Genomic DNA, 20283 nt, shown 5'->3' with positions numbered 1-20283 from the left:
CCCCTACAGGGATTATTTTTCTCTCTGCTTTTGCCTTCCCTTGCAATAAATGAGCAATTTCTATTTTATACAGTCACAGTGATTACAAATGTCAATTTAAAACCTTAAATACCTTTAAAGTTCCTCAGTGAAAAAGTGTTTATACATTATTAACCATAACTATTTTTGTCGCCTTCAAGACAAAAGGCCACATTAGTAGAACTTTTAAATAACATTTGTGTTCAAATATTGTTTTATTAATCAAATCAAAGCCGTCTTTATCGTAGGCTAGAGGTGCCATTTGTAAAGTTACACAGTAAAATAAAAGCAATAATTTGATTTAATTTGGCCGATCATACCTGTCACAAATTTATAAAGGTAAGATTTCCAAACTAAATATTTAATTCACCAGATAAATATTTATCTAGCTTTATTTAGCTTTCAAATTTAATATTTTGAATTTTGATACGCTTTTTTAGGAGTATTTTTTACTATGCTGTACTTTTGAAATCTCTCAATCAGGAAATGTAACTTTTAAGAGGAGAACTGAAGTCTTCAGACCTCTTTGGAGAAAAATCCAGGATTTCCCTGCTGCCAGATGGAAAACGTTTCCTCAGGATCTCCGGAGTTCCACTTCTGCAAATTAATCTACTCTATATTTTAAAATCCCGTCACTGAATATTTTAAAACTCCTTCTGCCTCTTTAAAAATTATTTCCTCAAAAGAGGGGAAAAAAAGTCCTTCGGCAGCCAATCATAAAGTCCTGAGTCCAGCCTCAATTCAGAGTCACTTTCCTTCCTCTGTGCAGCTCTAAGTTTAAAAAGATATTGCAAATAAAAATATAAAAATTTGTAATGACTTTCCTTACCAGCAGGTGGCAGCAGAGCATAATAACCCACAGACATCAGAAGCACCGCTTCACTGTTTATAACCAGAGAAGAAGACGAAAATCACAAATATTGGAACGCTGAGGGATTAATTTCTACAGGAAACCCGAACCGATCTTAAATTAGCTTATAAACACCCCGGAATCATTTAATAAGAACATTTAAATCTTCCTGCGTCATTCCTGCAGTCTGTGTCTTACCGGCTTCTGTAGCGCTTTGCGTCCTGCGGCGTGGCGTCGAACCGGCAGCTGTTTGGGTCGGAACCATGAGCCGAAACTACAACGATGAGCTGCAGTTTCTGGAGAAAACGGGCAGCACGAGCTGGAGGATCAAAAAGGGCTTTGTTCCCAACATGCAGGTGAGCAGGTTCGGTTCCGACAAAATCCGGGAGGGATCTGTCGGAGATAAATTGGACCTCAGGGTTCTGTTGGGTCCAGGCCGACTTTAAGAAGCAAGCCGAAAGAAGGAGGACCCCAAAATAAAGACAAATTTTGAAAAAAATTAAATTTAATAAGCTTGTTTTCATCAGTTTGATTAAGTAAAATTACAATGATACAAACAGAGAACAGAGTTCAGCCTGAAGGTCCAGCCTGACAGCTGCTGAACTCGTAAAGGGCTAATATAGATGTTGGATATTAGAGTTGGGCTGCTGTTTTAGGCTAACGTTAAGGATTCACGTTTATCTGTAAATGTCCTGCTCTAGTCTAAAGTCCTCCACAGATAAGAACCATGTCAATTTTTTCATTGAGCTTTACAATGGAAACTGGTGGAAGGAAAGTGTGACAGAATCTGCCTTGACCTTTTCCCTTCAGGTTGAAGGAGTCTTCTATGTGAATGATTCCCTGGAGAAGCTGATGTTTGAGGAGCTCCGGAACGCCTGCAGAGGGGGAGGTGAGTCTGGATCTGCCACGTGCCGCCTGCTGTCTCCCAGGTGTTCAGTCTCACCTGTCCTGGTTGCCTTCAGGTGTCGGAGGGTTTCTGCCGGCCATGAAGCAAATCGGGAACGTTGCAGCTCTGCCTGGAATTGTTCATGTGAGTACAACTGATTGATTTGAACCTTTGACAAGTCAAAACCTTAATCTAAAATGTCTCCGCAGAGGTCCATCGGACTCCCAGATGTCCACTCTGGATACGGATTTGCCATCGGCAACATGGCTGCCTTCGACATGAACGATCCAAACGCAGTAGTGTCTCCAGGTGGCGTTGGCTTTGACATTAACTGTGGCGTCCGTCTCCTGAGGACCAACCTGGATGAGCGGGACGTCCAGCCGGTGAAGGAGCAACTGGCCCAGTCCCTGTTCGACCACATCCCGGTCGGAGTTGGCTCCAAAGGAGTCATCCCAATGGGAGCCAAGTGAGTGGTTCTCCAGAATTGGGCAGGGTTCCCTGCCGGGCCTTGCCCACCTGTCTCACCTGTGTGTCCCCAGGGATCTGGAGGAGGCTCTGGAGATGGGGGTGGACTGGTCCCTGAGGGAGGGCTACGCCTGGGCCGAGGACAAGGAGCACTGCGAGGAGTATGGCCGGATGCTACAGGCTGACCCTAACAAGGTGTCATCCAAGGCCAAGAAGAGAGGCCTGCCACAGGTACGTCACAGGCCCCGCCCCCACAGGTCACTGGGATGATGGTGGCGACGGTGTAGGAGTTCGCCTCGCTATCAGTGGGTTCAATCTCTGCTCTGTCTGCCTCTGTTGTTGTGTCCTTGAGCAAGATATTTCACTCACCTTGCCTGCTGGTGGAGGTCAGAGGGTCGGTGGCGCCGGTGCTTGGCAGCCCGATACGACCCATTCAGACATACAGATGAATGACTGAATGTAGTGTGAAGTGCTTTATACTACATACTGACAGAGACGAAGCTGCCGTGCACCGGCACCACCGGGCCCTCTGACCTCCACCAGTAGGTCCAAGACTGCAAGACAAACTCCTGCCACAGTCGCCACCATTGTCCCATTGATAAAGCGCTATACACGTTCAGGCCATTTACCATTTACCTGCGAGTAACAAGTACGAACCGCTGTTCTGTCTGTGTCTGCGATGAAGCTGGGAACGCTTGGGGCCGGAAACCACTATGCTGAGATCCAGGTGGTTGACGAGATCTACAACGAGTACGCCGCCAAGAAGATGGGCATCGACCACAAGGGCCAGGTGTGCGTGATGATCCACAGCGGCAGCCGCGGCCTCGGACACCAGGTCGCCACAGGTACACCCGGTTTTCTAAAAGACAGCGTCAACACCCAGCAGTACCTCAGGTCCAGTTGGGTTTGACCTGATCAGGACACTAATGGGTTTGTTGTTTACAGATGCTCTGGTTGCCATGGAGAAGGCCATGAAGCGGGATAAGATCACAGTGAACGACCGGCAGCTGGCCTGCGCTCGCATCACCTCCCAGGAGGGCCAGGACTACCTGAAGGGAATGGCTGCTGCAGGGAACTACGCCTGGGTCAACCGCTCCTCCATGACCTTCCTCACCAGACAGGTACGCTCACCTGGCAGAGGCCCACCTGCTGACTAGCAGCTTGGTTAGATTACCCGAAGATTAACTAGTCCTTAACGGGTCAGTTCAGGTAGGCTCTGACTAGTCACAACCAGCTGATCTGAGGAATTGATCAAAGTTTCTAATAACTCATGCGATCGTTAACGAGTTGGTTCTCATTCGGTTGAGTTAATTGCTCGGCTCCACAAAGTGTCAAAGTTTTACAGACTATAATATTTGATTTTCTGGTACTGACCTGGATTTTAATTGCAGTCCATAAATTTTCATTTGGGTTGAAGTTGGAGTTTTGGGATGGTCATTCCAGGAAAATGTCCAGTTGGGATTATTGTTCTGTTAGAACATCCAGTTGTCTCCAAGATTCAAACACCTGACCCAAACTGGTCCACCTCAGAGCAAAGGATGTCCACAACCGACCCAGAACCTGCCAAGACTCAAGCCTTGAGTGACTAACTAAAAGCTAAATGTTTTTTGTATTGCACTTCAAATCAACAGCTGGTTGGTTGAAACTGGTGCACAGTTGGATGTCCCAACAGAGCCGTGATCCAATCAGAACGGGTTTTAGTGGCTGAAGTGAGCCAGTGTTAAGCTCCTGGCACCGCCTTACCAAAGGTTCGACCTCAAACCTGTGGATTAGGATGAAAAGCTGGGTTTGTTCCCAGCCAAACTAACAAACTATGACCAACTGGTCCAAGGGGAGTAGATCAAAACAGAATGATGATTGGATGGAACCTTCTGAGGTCACTTCCTGTTCAAGTTGGAGGACAATTCTTAAGAGTGAAAGATGGAGTATCTGAAAATCTGAACATTTCTACAGGAAGAACACTTTCACTTTTAATATTATGTTCAACTTAGAGGCCCAAACATCTTCTCAGTCCGTCTTTATTCGGTCTTCCAGGCCTTCTCCAAAGTGTTCGGCACCACGCCAGACGACCTGGACATGCACGTCATCTACGACGTCTCCCACAACATCGCCAAGGTGGAAGAGCACATGGTGGACGGGAAGCAGAGGACGCTGCTGGTTCACCGGAAAGGATCCACCCGTGCCTTCCCTCCTCACCATCCTCTGATCCCGGTGGACTACCAGGTACTCTTCCGACCCCTGTCGCTGCCGCTGGCATTAGTAGCTGTTCTGAAACATTCCTGCTTCCTTCAGCTCACAGGTCAGCCGGTGCTCATCGGAGGGACGATGGGAACCTGCAGCTACGTCCTGACAGGAACCAATCAAGGAATGACGGAAACGTTCGGCACCACGTGTCACGGAGCGGTAAGAGTCTGATCAAGAGATTCCCGACATCAGGGAGGACCTGGATGTTTGATTGACTTTCTGTTCTCTGTTGCAGGGTCGCGCCCTCTCTCGAGCAAAGTCCCGCAGGAATCTGGACTTCCAGGATGTCCTGGACAAACTGGCTGATATGGGCATCGCTATCCGAGTGGCGTCTCCCAAACTGGTGATGGAGGAGGTGAGGAAGACAATGATCTTTGATTAGAAACATTCCCAGAAACACCTCTGAGGAAGCAAACTGTTGATCTGGTTTCCTTTCAGGCTCCAGAGTCGTACAAGAACGTGACGGACGTGGTGAACACGTGTCATGACGCAGGAATCAGCAAGAAGGCCATCAAACTGAGGCCCATCGCTGTGATCAAAGGCTGAGCACCTTACAGACTCTTTACTCTGTACTGGTTCCTTTTTCTGCTTCTGAACAGTTCAGTTCATTTCTGTTTATAAATGAAGCTGAGAGTCTGGTTCTGCGCCAAGACCAGCTGTTTTTGGTTTACAAAATAAAAGCGATCACATGAAGCTTAAAAGTTTGTTTATAATACAGAACTATATAAACGTTGTTTCAATCCTCCTGCCAGATCCACCACAGGATTTTCCAACTTCATCCCGACCTCTACGGTTTCACACCTTTAACCTTATCCTCCCCAACCTCATTCTAACTTCACCCCCAACTCAACCTCATCAATAACCAGCTTCATTCCAGCCTAATCTCAAATGTATCCCAGTTTTACCTCATGTAATCCCAACCTTAATCTCAAACCAGTCTCTTCCTAAACCCAACCTAAAACTGCCTGGGAATTAAATTTTTAACCAGAAAACTCTGCATAACATCCAGGCGGGTTTAGGTTTCCTGTCCAACTCTGAATGTCTTATTTTGATTCAATGTTTCTCCCAGAATATTCCCTTTCCTGATGGTTTGATCAAGTTACATGAAATACTTTCTGCTCTGAGGTATTTTATCAGAAATATAGGACTCATCAGGAATGCAGGTTTTGGATTTTCTACAACCAAACATGAAGATGTCATTGCGTCAAACCACCACTAGAGGGCACAAGACAGAGCAGAGGCTTCCAGCTTCTGTCCAGATGATTGGCTGAGGAGTTTAACTGCTTGGAAAGTCAGTGGCGTAATAAAATAGAGATGTTTTAAACATCTAAAAACAACTGATTCTTTTTAAATCAGTTGTACTCCTGTTAAAATATTTTAGACTAAATCAGATGTTTTAAATATTTAAAGATTGTAGAAGAAAAACAAAAAGATATTTTTAAAACTGCTTTTATGATGAAATAAGATCTGCAGGAAATTTACTGAGTCACACATTCTGCAATGACAATGAGACCAAAACAGAAACATGATAAATAAACAGATCAGAAATGAAAACTCCTGGCAGTTCAACCGATTATTAGCGTTTAACTGAAATCTAAATTAGTAACAGAAAATATTTTTATGTAAACATTTCCAGAATAAATCAGGTCACGTTCAGCCACCAGTTTTTTTTCTTTACCTCATAAACTGGATCTTTATCTTGGCATTGATGGGCTTCCGTACAAGGCTCCCAGATGTGACAAATTCTTAAAAAAACTAAAGCTAGCATCTTTATTTACAGTTTTAACATCTTTTTTATTTACACTCGGATCCTATGTTGGATCAGAAACCGTCCAGAACCAGAACCTGGTTGAGCAGCCAGTGGCGTTGGTTCTGACGGACAGAAGACTGAAATGTTTCACTGCAAACCGAAAACAAGCGGATCACGGGAACGTTCCCACTTTGGGTTCCAGAGGTAAGGAGTGGGTTCTGCTCTGCCCAGGTTCCGATCCGAGTCCAGAACCTCGGAGCCGTTTCTGTGGGACGGCTCGTCGTCCGGTCAGAGCGGCGCTCCGACCTCCAGCAGGGTCCGGGCGGGATCACAGCTTGGCTCTCTGGAAGAACGCCTGCAGACAGATGGAACCGTCACAGGAAGCCCAACGGCACCAGAACCGGGTCAGAACGCCTCCTACCTTCATATAGTTCTTCAGGACTTTGACATCGGGCTGCTGGAGGACCTGGCACAACTCCTGGATCAGAACCAAGATGGCAATCAAAACCAACACCAGAATCTGAGCAGAACCACGGCTCTGGTTCTATCCTACCTGTGAGATCTCCGGAGTCACCTGTAGGGACGGCAGGTACTCATGCTGCAGGAACTGGATGAACTCTGACCCCTGAGGAGCAAACAGAACCTTAGAACCCGTTAAGAACCTCAGAACCGGGACGAACAAAACCGTTTTTACCCGTTTCAGATGGATCATCTTCAGCGTGAGCGCGCACTCCGACAGCGTCTGAGGAGCAACAGAACCATCAGAACCAAACGGGTCGAGTGACTGGGTTCAGACTGGGTTCGGTTCCAGACTCACCAGAACCGTCTGGGCGTCAGAGAGGTCAAAGGTCGGTTTGAGCGGCGCCAGGAAGCAGGCTGGGACGATGTGTTTATAGGTAAAGTCAGGGAAACCCACCATCCCGTCCTTCCCGCCTGCAGATCGGATCAGAACCGCACACAGATTAGTCCCAGAGGCTTACCGGAACCAGAACCGAGGTCACGGTGCGGAGACGCACCCCACAGCTCCACTAGCCGGGTCAGGATGATGAAGCAGGTCTTCTGGGCGATCGGGTCCGGGAACTCCACGGCGCCCTGGATGATGGTGAACAGAACCCGCTCAATGTTTTCTGCTCCTGGAACCAGAACCAAACGGGTCACATGACCAACATCTGGACCGCCAGCCCAAATGTTCTGCTGCTCAGGTCGCCTCCAGCTTCCTGAGCCCAAACAGAACCGGTTGTGATCTCGTGGCCTCTGCGCTCACCCTGATTGGCCAGCACCTCGTTCATGCCGCTGCCGGCCACCGTCTGGATGAAGGCGAAGTAGCTCCGCCGCAGCATCTGCTTCTCCAGCGCCGCCGTCTGGTCGTTCTCCTCCGCGGGTCGGCCCAGAACCTCGAAGATGGCCAGGACCAGCGGCATGAAGATCTGCTGCAGGAAGGGTGACACCTGGCGCTGCAGGGAGAGGAGGAGTCAGCGAGGCGCCGCGGGGAACCACAGGGTTCTGGTTCCGGATGTACCTTGAACTTGGCCGTGATCTGGCTGATGAGCGGAATGAACTCCTGCAGGTCTTTGGCCTCGCAGTCCTTCAGCATGTGCTCCGAGGCGGCCGGGATGAAGGGCAGCACCTCCTCCTCCAGGCAGATGATCATGCGATGCAGAAAGGAGCGCACGGCGCTGCGCAGCGCCCCCCGCTGGACGGGGCAGCTCAGCGCCGGCAGGAAGCTATGCAGGCAGTCCCTGTAGACCTCGGTGCAGCCGCACTGCTTCACCGTCTGCTTGTTACTGAACGCCTTGCTGGTCCGGCTGCAGAGACGAAGGAAGAGGAGTCAGGCGGGTCCGAAGGAGCCCGCCGGTTCCTCCCTAAACCGGAGAGATGCTGGCTCTGACCTGGCGAATCCCACGGCGTGGCTCAGGCAGTCGGCCAGCGCGGCCTGGTGCTCCTCCACGCTCTCCTGCAGCAGCTTGGTGAGGAGCAGGCGGAAGGCGTCCGTCAGCGGCGCCAGCAGACTCCTCATCAGAACCTGCTTCCGCTCCACCGGACTCTCGCCGCTCACGATGAGAACCCCGGCTGCCTCGAACATGAAGAGCTGGTCGTCACTGGTCAGCAGCGCCAGGAAGCCGTTCTCCTGCAGGAGGAGGAGTCAGGGAGTCAAAGTAGTCAGGGTGAAGGGCTAAGGCAGTCAGAGGAGAACAGCTGTATCTCTGCTTACAGGAGGAGCGAGCTCCAGCAGGTCCTGGATCCGGGTCAGAATGTCCTCGATGAACGCCGTCATGTGTTTACTGGACAGAAATAGACATGTGGTCAGAGCAGGGAGTGGAGCCCCAGTCCTGACCCAGAGACAGGCCCGTTTACGACCCGTTTCAGACCGAGAACTCACTGCAGAGTCTTGATGAACCTGGAGAACAGGTAGGCCACTCTGCTCCGGACCTTGGGGCTACTGTGTCTCAGTCCTCTCTGGTCCAGGAACGCCATCTGAGACAGACACTTCCACATCAAAATGCAGTTTGGATCATCAGAACCGTTCTCTGGGAGCCGGACTCACCAGAACATTGGGAATGTGCTGCGGTTCCACGATAAAGAATTTATCATATCTGACAACTGTTTCAAAAAACTCCAGAGACACGGAGGAGTGCTGGTAGCCGCTGACGCCGCAGGAAACCAGCTGAGGAGAGACAGGGAGCAGTGAGGGACGGCAGGAGATTCTGGTTCTGAACCACTCCTCCTGAAACCTGCCCGGTAGATGTTCTGGTTCTGATCCGTTCCAGATGTCGGGTCATGTGACTCACCGTCCTCATCATGTCCTGCAGCGCGCTCGTCTTCGCCGAGTCGCCGGAGAAGTGAGCGCCATGAGACGCCGGCAGCGCCTCGCCCAGCATGTAGAGCAGCCGGATGGCCACCTCCACCTCCATGAACGGCGCCGTCTGCCACCTCCTGATGGTACACAGAACTGGGTCAGAACCTAGACCGGCACCAGAGCCGTCGTCATCATCGCCTGTACTCACTGCATGGTGCTGGTGAAGACCCGGCGCACGGCTTCCAGTAGCAGCTCCGGAGAAACCTGAGCCAGGCGGTCCAGCAGCATCTTCAGCTGCTTCCTGTACTCTACGAACATGGCCTCATCTTCACCCTGGAACACATCATCCTCATCATCATCCCCAACTCCACCACCATCATCATCCCCAACTCCACACAGGAACACCACCCACCTCGTTCTCAAAGTTGTACTCGTCATCGTAGGTCAGCTTCTTCATCACAGCCAGCATGACGGCCTGCAGACACTCAGAGCTTTAACACCAACCAGTAGCTGAAAGCCCCAACATCTCCAGCTTCAACCATCGTGACTCACCTCGATGTTTGCCTTCTGCTGCTCCGTCAACTGAGGAAGCTGCAGAGAGAGAACTGAGTCAGAACCTGCTGCAGAAGGATCCAGACCCACCTCCTCTGGGGAACTCACCTGTTTGAGCACGTGCAGGTAGTCGTAGCAGAAGCCCACCATGTTGGTCGAGATGTCGTCGTCTTCATGCACCAGCAACTGCAGCAGCAGCGGCACCTTGGCCTCCACCGCATGAAGAGTCTCCGTCGCCTCCTTCACGTTCCCAGACTTCACCAACTTGGACCAGCTCAGGACCAAACTCTGGCCCATCCCGTTCACCAGCCGGGAGAACTTGGCCAGGAAGTCCACATCTTCTTCCTGAGGGACCAGAGGAAATCATTGGACCTGAACCAGAAGAGTCTGGTCTTAAACCATAAGATTCTGGTCCTGGAGCCTAAACGACAAAGTTCTGGTCCTACACCCTCAATATCAGGAGATTCCTGTCTTCAACCAGGAGGTTCTGTGTTGGTGCTGTGAGGACGATTCCTACCTGTTCGATGTTGAAGAACCCGGCCGACTGCAGAACCTGGCACAGCGATTCCACCAGCTTGGTTTTATCCACCGGGTCCATCCCCTTGTTGACAATTTCAAACAGGCAGTCGCAGGCCTCTTCTCTCAGGTCCTCCATGGACATCTGACTCAGCAGCAGGTTCACAAACCTAGAACAAGACGAACCGATGACCCACAGAACCATCCAGAATCTCCTCGAGCGGGTCAGCTGATTGGTGCGTTCGCTGACCGGTCGTTGGCGATGAGGTTGAGGTCGATCCAGGACACGTAGGCGCCCACCACCTCCAGACACTGACAGGTGAGCTCCGGGTGGGTCTGCTGGTACGCCGTCAGGATCTGGAACCAGGATTCCACTAGGCTGGGGATGCACTGCTCCCTCATGGAGTCTTTGATCAACGTATTCCTGCGGGTTTCCTGCAGAACACGGTGCCGGGTCAGAGTGTGGACCAGAACCAGAGCCTCCTACCCGTTTGCGCATGCTCACCTCAGATGTGTGCACGATGTCTCGGTCCACGACCTCGGCGTCGATGGCCATCAGCGTCCGCAGGTAGATGTCGACACCGTGTGGGTTCAGACCCACCAGGTTCAGGATATCAAAAAAGAACTTGGGCCACAGAGTGAGGTACTCCATGACGAAGGTGAGGGCGAACACCTGGGCCGCCTTGTTCCTGATGAAGGCCTTCTCTGGCTGAGCATTCATCAGCTGCAGAGCGAGGAGAACATGATCAGGAGGAATGTCTCAGGTTCTGACGGAGCCTAGGTAAAGGTGACGGTACCTGGGTCTGCAGCCACTTCATCAGCGTCTCTCTGATGAGCTGCTGCTGAGCTGCGCTCAGACCTGCATGTCTACAACAACAACAACACGAGTCAGAAGACCTGCAGAGCCCACAGCCCACCAGGAACACCTGCTGCTCCTCACCTGAACTTGATCTGGTGCTCCAGGACTTGGAAGCAGAAGAACTTGACGTGGACGTCGCTGCAGAGAAGAACCGTGAGCAGGTGTGTGTGTGTGTCAGTAAATCTTTCCTTGATGAGCAACAGAGATTTAGCTGAAGTATTGAATCCTGTGCTGCGCTCTCAGCAGACTCTCACCTGTAGATACCTTTAGCCAGCGCGTCGGCGCAGACCTCCCAGGCGCCCTGAGACTCCTTCAGCTGCTCAAAGTAAGCCAAAGCCTGCAGAGACACACAGTAAGCTTTACCCTGCAGGCGAACAGCGCCCCCTGTCTGTGCGGACAGAAAACGGCCCGTTGAGCAGTCTCACCCTCTGCCTGTAGGGGGCGTCGGCGTTGGGGTTGAGCCCCAGCAGTGCCTGCTCGTCCATGACTGCAGAGACAGACTGGCAGGCCATGCAGGGGTTAACTCTCCTCACGGTGGGCTCGGTTCCTCGGTGCTGCAGCGGAACAGCTGTGGAACATCTGCAGGAGAACCGGGAGTTAACCACGTCCCCAAGCGGTCAGCACAACTCCTGGGTTCTGGGCCCATTTCTGGGCCCGTCTGAATGAATTATGGGCTTTAAGTTCTGGTGATTGCTGGACTCAACTCATCAGAACCAGAACTGAAGTCCAACTTTCTGACTGAACTATTATTAGTTTACTGAAGCAAACAACTGTACCGCTAAGGTCAGCTGTCACACCACAGTAACCTGGTGCCGGTTACTATGGTTACCGAGTGGCTGGGAAATAACCTGGTATTGGTTACCACCACTAGTTAAAGCTGTATTTAGGCTACATGATGGGTAGTTAGTGACATGCTATTAAACATTACTTAGATTATTTAACATTCTTTGTATATAATAAGTTAGTGGATAGTTAGTAGCTGGCCATTAAACATCTTGGATATTTAGTGAAAAACACTAAAAGGTTAACTAGTTCTTAGACCATCTAACCCATGCACAGGTTACTAAGTGGTTAGCTCACAGTTATGGGTCTCTACTGGTAGTTAATGACAGTTACTAACCTGTGTTGGTAGTTAATGACAGTTATTAGCTTGTATTGGTAGTTAATGACAGTTACTAACCTGTGTTGTAGTTAATGACAGTTATTAGCCTGTATTGATAGTTAATGACAGTTACTAGCCTGTTTGTAGTTAATGACAGTTACTAGCCTGTTTGTAGTTAATGACAGTTACTAGCTTGTATTGGTAGTTAATGACAGTTACTAGCTTGTATCGGTAGTTAATGACAGTTACTAGCTTGTATCGGTAGTTAATGACAGTTACTAGTCTGTATCGGTAGTTAATGACAGTTACTAGTCTGTATTGGTAGTTAATGACAGTTACTAGTCTGTATTGGTAGTTAATGACAGTTACTAGTCTGTATCGGTAGTTAATGACAGTTACTAGCTTGTATCGGTAGTTAATGACAGTTACTAGCTTGTATTGGTAGTTAATGACAGTTACTAGTCTGTATCGGTAGTTAATGACAGTTACTAGTCTGTATTGGTAGTTAATGACAGTTTGCAGTTAGTACTAAGTGTCCGGTGGGTCAGCGGCCTCCGGTACTTTGTTTATCCCGGACTCTGTGGTCTTTAGGCGGACTGTTGCACTGATTCTAACCGCCGGTTCTGGACGGTTCGCGGTAGTTGGTTCTATGGATATGATCAGAAGTTACTGACAGTCGATGTTCGGTTCGGATCGTGTTTCTGGATGACGGGCAGGACAGACGGATCGCTTTAACAGCAACATGATGCAACACGGTGCCAACACCTGCAGCATGGCATTTACTGCCGGGCTTACAGTCAGTAAACAGAGAAAACATCGGCCTCCATGTTCAACCAGAGCCGGACAGCTGGATCAAGGTCCCCTCTCTGGATCAACACCCCATCAGCCTCTCAGGCCGCAGAATCACCGCTGAAAGCTAAAACTTTTGCCCAAACACAGCGAGCTGACTGCGGCTAGCTGGTTTACCTGCTGCTGTAGGAACCAGAGGCGGTCAGATGGGCTCAAATCAGCCCGGAGTTCAAGCAGAGCCGGTACCAACCGACAGACACAGGAGTTTCTAAGTGTTATTTAGTTCTGTGTGTCTCGGCCCGGTTCCGTTAGCTGCAGTCGGTCACTAACATCCCACAAAGCGATCATTCCGCCCTTCATTGTCTCCCCGGAGAAACCGATCTACTCACCGTACTGAAGGCTGACTCCTCCGCGGCTCTCTGTCCCGCTGGGCTATCACAGAATCACGGGGGACCCTCCAGAAACCGTCCGCATGTCGTCAGGAATCACACGGCGCAGCCAGCATGTCCGCCGCGGGTTTATATCCGGGTCAGGAGGGCCAGGGAGGGGGGTAATATTCACTGTGGCCTCTTGGGGGCGCACTGAGCCAAAGACATACAAATACATTCATGAAACGTTAACTGAAAATACCCCAAAATAGAACTCTGGTAATTTTGTCTGACACAATTCTTTATTCATAAACAAAGTGCTAAGATCGTCCCCAGTTATTTTTGTTTATTTATTTGAATTCCAGTTATATTTGAAATCTCTGAAGTGTATTGAAACATATGAATACATGACTGAAATATTAATGAAATTGCCCACTAATGCATGTTAATCCTAAAATATTAATCCCATTGTCGTAGTTTATTTTTTATATCAATTTTGCTGTTGTGTTCCCATTTCTAAGTCTGCCTCTGCTATGCATTCTATAGAGTGACACTATTGTAATTGCCACATTTGTTTGTGCTTACTTTGACTAGACAAAGTAAAAAAAAACTGTGGGCTGAGCTAAAATAAATAAAACTGAGAAATTCAACTACAAAAAATACAAAAAAAAAACGTTACCTGAAAATATGCATTTTGGGGGGGGTTCGATTGTAATCTAGTAGGCGGTTACCGCCCAGAACCAGAATTATTTTATCATTATTATTAAAACATAATTCTAAAAATATTAGTCGTACATATAAAATGACATATGTGTGTAATTTTATATTTATTACTCGTATTATTAATAGATATATTTTTTAAACTAAGACGGCGAACTATTCACGTGTCCGTGGTTCAGCCAATGACAATTACATGTACACTAGTAAACGTGTAATTATTAGTTCAGCCTATCACAGTGTGAGTCGTAAACTGTATCTGGGTAGATTCATTACCTCCTTCCACTTGACATGCGCAGTATCCGCCTTGCTACCTCCTCTTTCACTGTGGCGCTGAGCGACAGACACCATGAAGGCGTCCGGAACAGTAAGAGTGTCCTTCATTTTAGCAGTTTTAGCGCGTTTTACACGGTTACGAATGGCTCATATAGCAGTCTGATGTAATGTTAGTTCGGTTCTTGTGCGAATTTGTGCCAAATATCAACTTTAGAAGGGAAATATTAACGTTTTTTTCACGCCGCTGCCGCTCCAACATGGCTGCCGCGGCACCATGTGGACGGAAAGCAGCTAAGAGATAAACTGAGACTCTTTCTGGCTCAAAGTTTAAAATGAACACATAATTTGGATTTGTTTGGCTAGTAATGTTTGGGTCAGGTCTTGGCCCTGGTCCACAACCAAAGCTAGAATTTTTCAGGTGTGTAACTAAAGCAGAAACCCGCCGTCATGATCCAGTTTAACGAGTTGTGTATCGCGAGTTTCAGCTCCTGGATTATAGTTTATATCAGTGCAGATTAGTGCTAAAAGTTCTGCTCCTGCTTTAAAAAGCCCATATATGTTCTGGAACTGCAATACCAGGAACCGAGCGGATCGTTTTGAAAACGTTTAGCATCCCCAGCAGAACTCCTTTAAAAAATCTCCAGTTTTAAGGCTTGGTTCGGTTCCGGCGAGATGCAGAAACACTGAGGGGAACATGAACCCAGCAGATGCTAGTTGAGGAGATCACGGTCGGTTCGGCTCAAATAACCAACAATAGGCTTGATGGCGAGTGAAGAACAGTAAAATAATCACTCAGATACTCTGGGGGTTGATAAATTTATTACCAGCCTATGTTTCCATGAAAGGTTCAACTTATGTTGGTTAAATTTTTAATTATAGTCATTCTGTTGAGTCCAAAAGTGAGGATAATTAAAGTAAAACACATTTTACCATTAAAGTTGGCTGAAGAGGCACTCTGGCTATTTACAAAAAAAAGAAAGGTAACTTTCTGGTTTCTTTTCAAATGCAGTTCAATCCTAAAAATTCATTTCCAAAATACTTTATTTATCCTAAAGCCGGGGTGTCAAACTCCAGTCCTGGAGGGCCGCTGTCCTGCAACTTTTAGATATGCCTCTGCTGCAGCACCTGAATAGAATAAATGGGTCATTAAGGTTCTGGAGAACTGAGCTACACAAGCAGGAGGTGATTAAAACATTTCATTCCAGGGTTTTGTACCTGTGGCTCATCTAAAACCTGCAGGCCAGTGGCCCTTAAGGACTGGAGTTTGACACCTGTATCCTAAAGGAAAATTAAAACTAACTCAAATCATCCAAGATCTCCAGAAGCAGTCAGTGTTCCAGCAAATCTGAGGAGGCCTCTAGGGGTCAAAGTTCAGGTGTTTGAGGTGCTAACCAGCGGAGAAGATGCTGCACTCAGAGTTAGAGAATCTAATCAGTGAATTTCTGGTTTATTTGTTGGTAAACATTAAATCTCCTTCAGGTGAATCAGTTTTGTTGTTTCTGTTTCTTTACTGAATCAAATCAGTTTTTCAGGAAATGATGCAGATTTTGGCTTCAGTCTCAGAAATCTCCGGTTTAAACCTTTTAAAGTCAAAGAATCAGTGAGATGTTCTGTTTGTGTCCTGGTCTGTCAGGTTCTGACCCAAACATCCGATTTGGTCCTGCAGCCTAACCCAAAGGTCCCGCCGTCCTCCATTGGCGGGACTTTGTCAGGCGTGCAAACAGAACCAGAACCTTGTCGCCTTTCTCTGACTCTGGTGTCTTTGAAAGTGAATTCTTGGTCCGACACTTTGACCTTTGACCCGACTGGTCCTGTGTGGGAGGTTCTGTTTCTGATCCCGTCTGGTTCCGCCCGCAGCTTCGGGAGTATAAGGTCATTGGGCGCCTGCTGCCCTCGACCAAGAACCCGGCCCCGCCGCTGTACCGCATGAGGATCTTCGCCCCGAACCACGTGGTGGCCAAGTCCCGCTTCTGGTACTTCGTGTCCCAGCTGAGGAAGATGAAGAAGGCGTCTGGAGAGATCGTCTACTGCGGCCTGGTGAGTGGACCGGAACCGGGGGGGGGGGGGGGGGTCCGATCCTGGTCAGAAGGGAACCGGGGGGGGTCCAATCTGTCTGGTTCCACTCTGACTGGTTCTGATGGTTTTGTTTGAATTTAAATCAGGTTTTCAAGGTTTGTAAAATTCTTGATTTCTGTTTAAATAATTAAAAGTTCTTTATTCATAAACTGCAGAGTTTGGTAATTAAGTGAAATTCAACTTAAGTGTCACAATAACCAGTAAGTCAATTAATAACACAATAAATTAAATTAACTCAATAATTTCTATTCTGATTAATAATTTTTTAAGGGAAATTTGTTTACAGATGTTATAATTCTTTCTATTGTTTTTGTGTTTTTTTCTGTATTTTGGAAACATAAAATATTTTCTGGTTTTTAATGTTCTTATATCAGAATTGGTCTTTGAGGGACAAACTGGTATTATGTCATTATCAATATATTGCTTGAAAATGGTCTCATAGCAACAATATTGTAATTAATCACTGAGGAAATTAATCATTCAGCAAATTGTGTTGACAGTCCTAATTAAAAGCCTTAATGTTGAGTTTACTGTTGGACCAGATATTTATTTCATATAATAATGAACTGGAACTGACTGGAGTTCATTGTATTGACTTTATTTCCAAAGCTGTAAAAGTTAGAAACAGATTTTCAACGTCTGGATGAAATAATCCATGAATTATTTTATAGTTTCCATTTCTGGATAAACAAAACTATTTCCTGAACATAAAAACCTGAAACTGAGACAGTAAGAAGTTTTATCAGAGAAAGTTCAACTACATTTTTCTACAGTTGGGTGAAACGGAAAGCTTCAGTCTGGTTCTGTTCTGGTTCCAGGCCCGGTAACTGGACCAATCTGAAACATCAGGATGTTTCAGCTGCTTCCTGCAGGGGGAGCCACAGCTCAGACCCGGTGTTCTGACTATCAGTGCTACCTCGTCAGATTTTCCTACCATAGCTCGGATAGATGGCTAAGTCTATCTGTTGGTGCTACCCGTCTAAAACTGCTATTGTCATGTTTACAAACTATAGCGGGTTATTAATGTTAAATATATTGGATAAGAATATTTGAGTGACTGAAGTAGAAGCTTGGTTATGGTTAGCTTAGCATCGGAACAATTTATATCATCACGAAACCACAAGAAGGTCACTTCCTTCATCTGAATATCCTACCCGTTTAAAATGAAAAGCTGTAGGTGTTTGCACTAATCCTTTTATTACAATATCCTACCGGTTAAAAAATATTTTAAATACAGAGGCGTTAGTAAGAATAAAACGGTATCAGACAGAGAAACACGTTTTTATTGGACTTTATTAAAGACAAATAAATACAGATCAACGCAACTCTTTTTTCTACATTAATTGATTTCATACCGTCTGTTATCAGCAGAACCACGATGTGTCACTGGAATGATGAGATATGATTAATATACACTAATATTACACGGCTATTATAGCTTCAATGTCACATAGCATCGCTACCATCTATTTAGAAAAGTTGAATAATAAAAAAGTGTAATTAATCTAAAGTATTTTAAAATATAGAGACAAAAAAGCCCACAAAACAACGTATTTTGGCCTGATTAACCGCCAAATAATAACTTGTTTACAGTAACAACATTGCAGACGACAAACTAAAGACATTTATAGATAAATTTATAAGCTGCCTGTCATGTAAAGTAAAAGCATGAAGTAATACAGCAGCTTAATGAAAGCCAGGTATTAAATAAATTAAATAAAACTTACCGTAATCTTAAATGAAATAAAACACATGAAACAAAAAGGATGTATTTATAAGAAATCTTCTGAGTCAGCAGATTGTGACGTAGCATCGATGAGGTCATCACCGCAAGGTAGGACGGTTTTACGGGTAGCACAGATAAACAGAACACCGGCCTGGTTTAGCCCTGTGAGCTGACTGGTTTGGTTCTGAAAGCTGCAGCTCTGGTTCTGATGGTTCTGACCCGTGTGTTCAGGTCCATGAGAAGACTCCTCTGAAGGTGAAGAACTTTGGGATCTGGCTGCGCTACGACTCCCGCAGCGGAACGCACAACATGTACAGAGAGTACCGAGACCTGAGCACGTCTGGAGCCGTCACCCAGTGCTGTGAGACACACACACACACACACACACACACAGAGACACACTGAGACTCTGAGACACACACTCTGAGAAACACAGGCACACACACTCTGAGACGATCGGTTTCTTTGTGTACACGGTTCAGCAGTGAGGCGGTTCTAGTTGCTTGACATCATAAAATTACAAAGTTTTACAGAAAATGTCAGTCAACTGATCAAACGTTATATTTTGATGAGTTTGATCAGATATTGATCAGTGTTTCATTGATGATGTTTCCATAGCAACTCTAACCAGCTGGATTTAAAGGAACTCAGTTTTTTCTTTTGTTGCCATTTTTCAGTTTTCTGGAAGTTTGTTCCAGATCTGTGGTCCTAGAAGCTAAATTCTGCTTCTCTATTTGGTTCTGGTTCTGATGCAGAGCAGAACCAGCAGGTTGATCCAGCAGCAGAACTTTATTCTGTTCAGTGATTTTTAAACTACTGGGTGGTGTAGAACTAGATGATGTAGAACTAGATGATGTAGAACCAGGTGGTGTCTCTATCCTCCTGGTTCTAGTCAGAACTCCAGCAGCAGCGTTCTGGACCGTTGGGTTGTCAATCAGACCTGTGAAGACGCTGCTGCAGGAATCAAAGCCACTAAAGAGAAACTAAAGCCTGGATGAGTTTCTCTGATCTGAGACTTTAGTCTCTGGTCATGGAAATGTTCTGCAGCTGGGAGAAGGCCCACTTTGGAACCCAAGGGTCAGAGGTCAGTCTGATCTCTAGTTTCCAGATGGAAGAACTGAACCTGTGCCGACTCTACATCTATAGCTCTAGATCAATAACTCTAGATCGTTTCTCTTTAATAACTTCAATTTCTGTTCAGAAAGTTTTGGCCCGTCCACACATTTCTGTTTTCAGCATCTGTTCAGTGATTGGATGGGGTCAATGGTCACCTGATGACATTATAATGTAGAGTTGTTATCATCTGCGTTGTCATGGTAGCTGATCTTATCTTATGGTATAACCCGGGTCAGTGGGAGCTTATAAATATTAAATCAGAGAAATCCTAGGATTGACATGGTTCTGACCCGACTGGACCCGGCGGTTCTGACCCGTTTCCTCTTGTTTGCAGACCGGGACATGGGAGCCCGCCACCGTGCACGCGCTCACTCCATCCAGATCATGAAGGTCCAGGTCATCGCTGCCAACAAGTGCCGCCGACCCGCCATCAAGCAGTTCCACGTGAGTGACCCGACCCAAACCGACCCGACCTGGGCGATTCTGAAACCGGCTACTGAGCCTTTCTGGTTCTTGATGTATTCTAACCGAACGGTTCTGGTTCCAGGACTCTAAGATCCGGTTCCCGCTGCCCCACCGGGTTCTGCGCCGGCAGCACAAGCCGCGCTTCACCACCAAGAGACCCAACACCTTCTACTGAGGAGACGCAGAAATACAGAGAATAAAGAAATCTGGAGAAAAACCCGACTCTGTTTTTACTGCAGCTGAGTAATCCAGTCCACACTATTAAATATCAGACAGATTAATGTGAGGCTGCAGCCACGGCATTTATTACATTTATCCTGATAAATTTCAGAAGAATTTTGACTTGTTTCGATAACTTTTTTAACGATAAGTTTAAAAAAAAAACCCATCTGGTTTATTTTCATCATTTCTCCCACTGTTTATTCAATGAGCGTCAATAATTTAGAAAATATGGTTAAATGTATTTTAGTCGCTGGTTTCTGAAGATAATTTTGAGTTTTTATCAAGAGCAGTTTATTTGATCTCATCACTGATCCACATACTTATCTACAAAATAATAAATATTGTCACTGCTGCTATCGGTTATTTTAATAATCAGTTATTCTGCTGATTTTACATTTAATTAATATTCTGTACATACAGACTTAAATACATCAGAAAATTGAAATAAAGGAATGTAAAAGATTTTCTCTAATTGAAGCTGGTTAAAAC

At 46.7% G+C, this 20283-nt stretch overlaps 3 protein-coding genes and 1 non-coding gene across 4 annotated transcripts; 3 read left to right on the top strand and 1 right to left on the bottom strand.

The window, feature by feature from the left end:
• Nucleotides 1-877: 877 nt before the first annotated feature.
• Nucleotides 878-5164, top strand: rtcb (RNA 2',3'-cyclic phosphate and 5'-OH ligase). The gene is made up of 11 exons (XM_028044478.1): nucleotides 878-1224; nucleotides 1679-1757; nucleotides 1831-1898; nucleotides 1964-2220; nucleotides 2294-2450; nucleotides 2905-3064; nucleotides 3165-3340; nucleotides 4254-4442; nucleotides 4512-4622; nucleotides 4699-4818; nucleotides 4902-5164. The coding sequence occupies exons 1-11, from the start codon at nucleotides 1132-1134 to the stop codon at nucleotides 5007-5009; spliced, it is 1518 nt and encodes a 505-aa protein (XP_027900279.1). The 5' UTR covers nucleotides 878-1131; the 3' UTR covers nucleotides 5010-5164.
• Nucleotides 5165-5896: 732 nt separating this feature from the next.
• xpot (exportin, tRNA (nuclear export receptor for tRNAs)) lies at nucleotides 5897-13411 on the bottom strand. Its single transcript, XM_028044476.1, has 25 exons — nucleotides 13218-13411; nucleotides 11363-11516; nucleotides 11192-11274; nucleotides 11019-11075; nucleotides 10876-10945; nucleotides 10584-10802; nucleotides 10329-10513; nucleotides 10080-10248; nucleotides 9671-9907; nucleotides 9563-9601; nucleotides 9423-9485; nucleotides 9219-9343; nucleotides 9003-9147; nucleotides 8759-8878; nucleotides 8594-8688; nucleotides 8426-8495; nucleotides 8103-8341; nucleotides 7733-8018; nucleotides 7478-7667; nucleotides 7230-7346; nucleotides 7031-7146; nucleotides 6908-6955; nucleotides 6767-6838; nucleotides 6635-6691; nucleotides 5897-6568 (listed from the first exon to the last, which is right to left on the bottom strand). The coding sequence occupies exons 2-25, from the start codon at nucleotides 11447-11449 to the stop codon at nucleotides 6542-6544; spliced, it is 2916 nt and encodes a 971-aa protein (XP_027900277.1). The 5' UTR covers nucleotides 11450-11516; nucleotides 13218-13411; the 3' UTR covers nucleotides 5897-6541.
• A 716-nt stretch (nucleotides 13412-14127) lies between these two features.
• rpl18a (ribosomal protein L18a) lies at nucleotides 14128-19789 on the top strand. Its single transcript, XM_028044483.1, has 5 exons — nucleotides 14128-14280; nucleotides 16047-16226; nucleotides 18223-18352; nucleotides 19442-19551; nucleotides 19655-19789. The coding sequence occupies exons 1-5, from the start codon at nucleotides 14263-14265 to the stop codon at nucleotides 19745-19747; spliced, it is 531 nt and encodes a 176-aa protein (XP_027900284.1). The 5' UTR covers nucleotides 14128-14262; the 3' UTR covers nucleotides 19748-19789.
• LOC114161295 (small nucleolar RNA SNORA68) lies at nucleotides 15849-15979 on the top strand. Its single transcript, XR_003598979.1, has one exon. It is a non-coding gene; the product is annotated as a small nucleolar RNA SNORA68 (small nucleolar RNA).
• Nucleotides 19790-20283: the final 494 nt, after the last annotated feature.

Source organism: Xiphophorus couchianus, chromosome 17 (genome assembly GCF_001444195.1).
Source record: "Xiphophorus couchianus chromosome 17, X_couchianus-1.0, whole genome shotgun sequence".
In the NCBI taxonomy this organism is placed as follows: Eukaryota; Metazoa; Chordata; class Actinopteri; order Cyprinodontiformes; family Poeciliidae; genus Xiphophorus; species Xiphophorus couchianus.
This window is presented reverse-complemented; position numbering and strand designations above follow the sequence as displayed.

Coding starts and splice junctions, on each gene's coding strand:
- rtcb (XM_028044478.1), top strand. CDS start 1,132: ATGAGCCGAAACTACAACGATGAGCTGCAGTTTCTGGAGAAAACGGGC. Junction 2,451..2,904: donor AGAAGAGAGGCCTGCCACAG/GTACGTCACAGG, acceptor TCTGCGATGAAG/CTGGGAACGCTTGGGGCCGG. Junction 4,623..4,698: donor GCACCACGTGTCACGGAGCG/GTAAGAGTCTGA, acceptor TCTCTGTTGCAG/GGTCGCGCCCTCTCTCGAGC.
- rpl18a (XM_028044483.1), top strand. Junction 16,227..18,222: donor AGATCGTCTACTGCGGCCTG/GTGAGTGGACCG, acceptor CCGTGTGTTCAG/GTCCATGAGAAGACTCCTCT. Junction 19,552..19,654: donor CCGCCATCAAGCAGTTCCAC/GTGAGTGACCCG, acceptor TTCTGGTTCCAG/GACTCTAAGATCCGGTTCCC.
- xpot (XM_028044476.1), bottom strand. CDS start 11,449: ATGGCCTGCCAGTCTGTCTCTGCAGTCATGGACGAGCAGGCACTGCTG. Junction 10,946..11,018: donor GAGCACCAGATCAAGTTCAG/GTGAGGAGCAGC, acceptor TTGTTGTTGTAG/ACATGCAGGTCTGAGCGCAG. Junction 8,019..8,102: donor CACGCCGTGGGATTCGCCAG/GTCAGAGCCAGC, acceptor TCGTCTCTGCAG/CCGGACCAGCAAGGCGTTCA.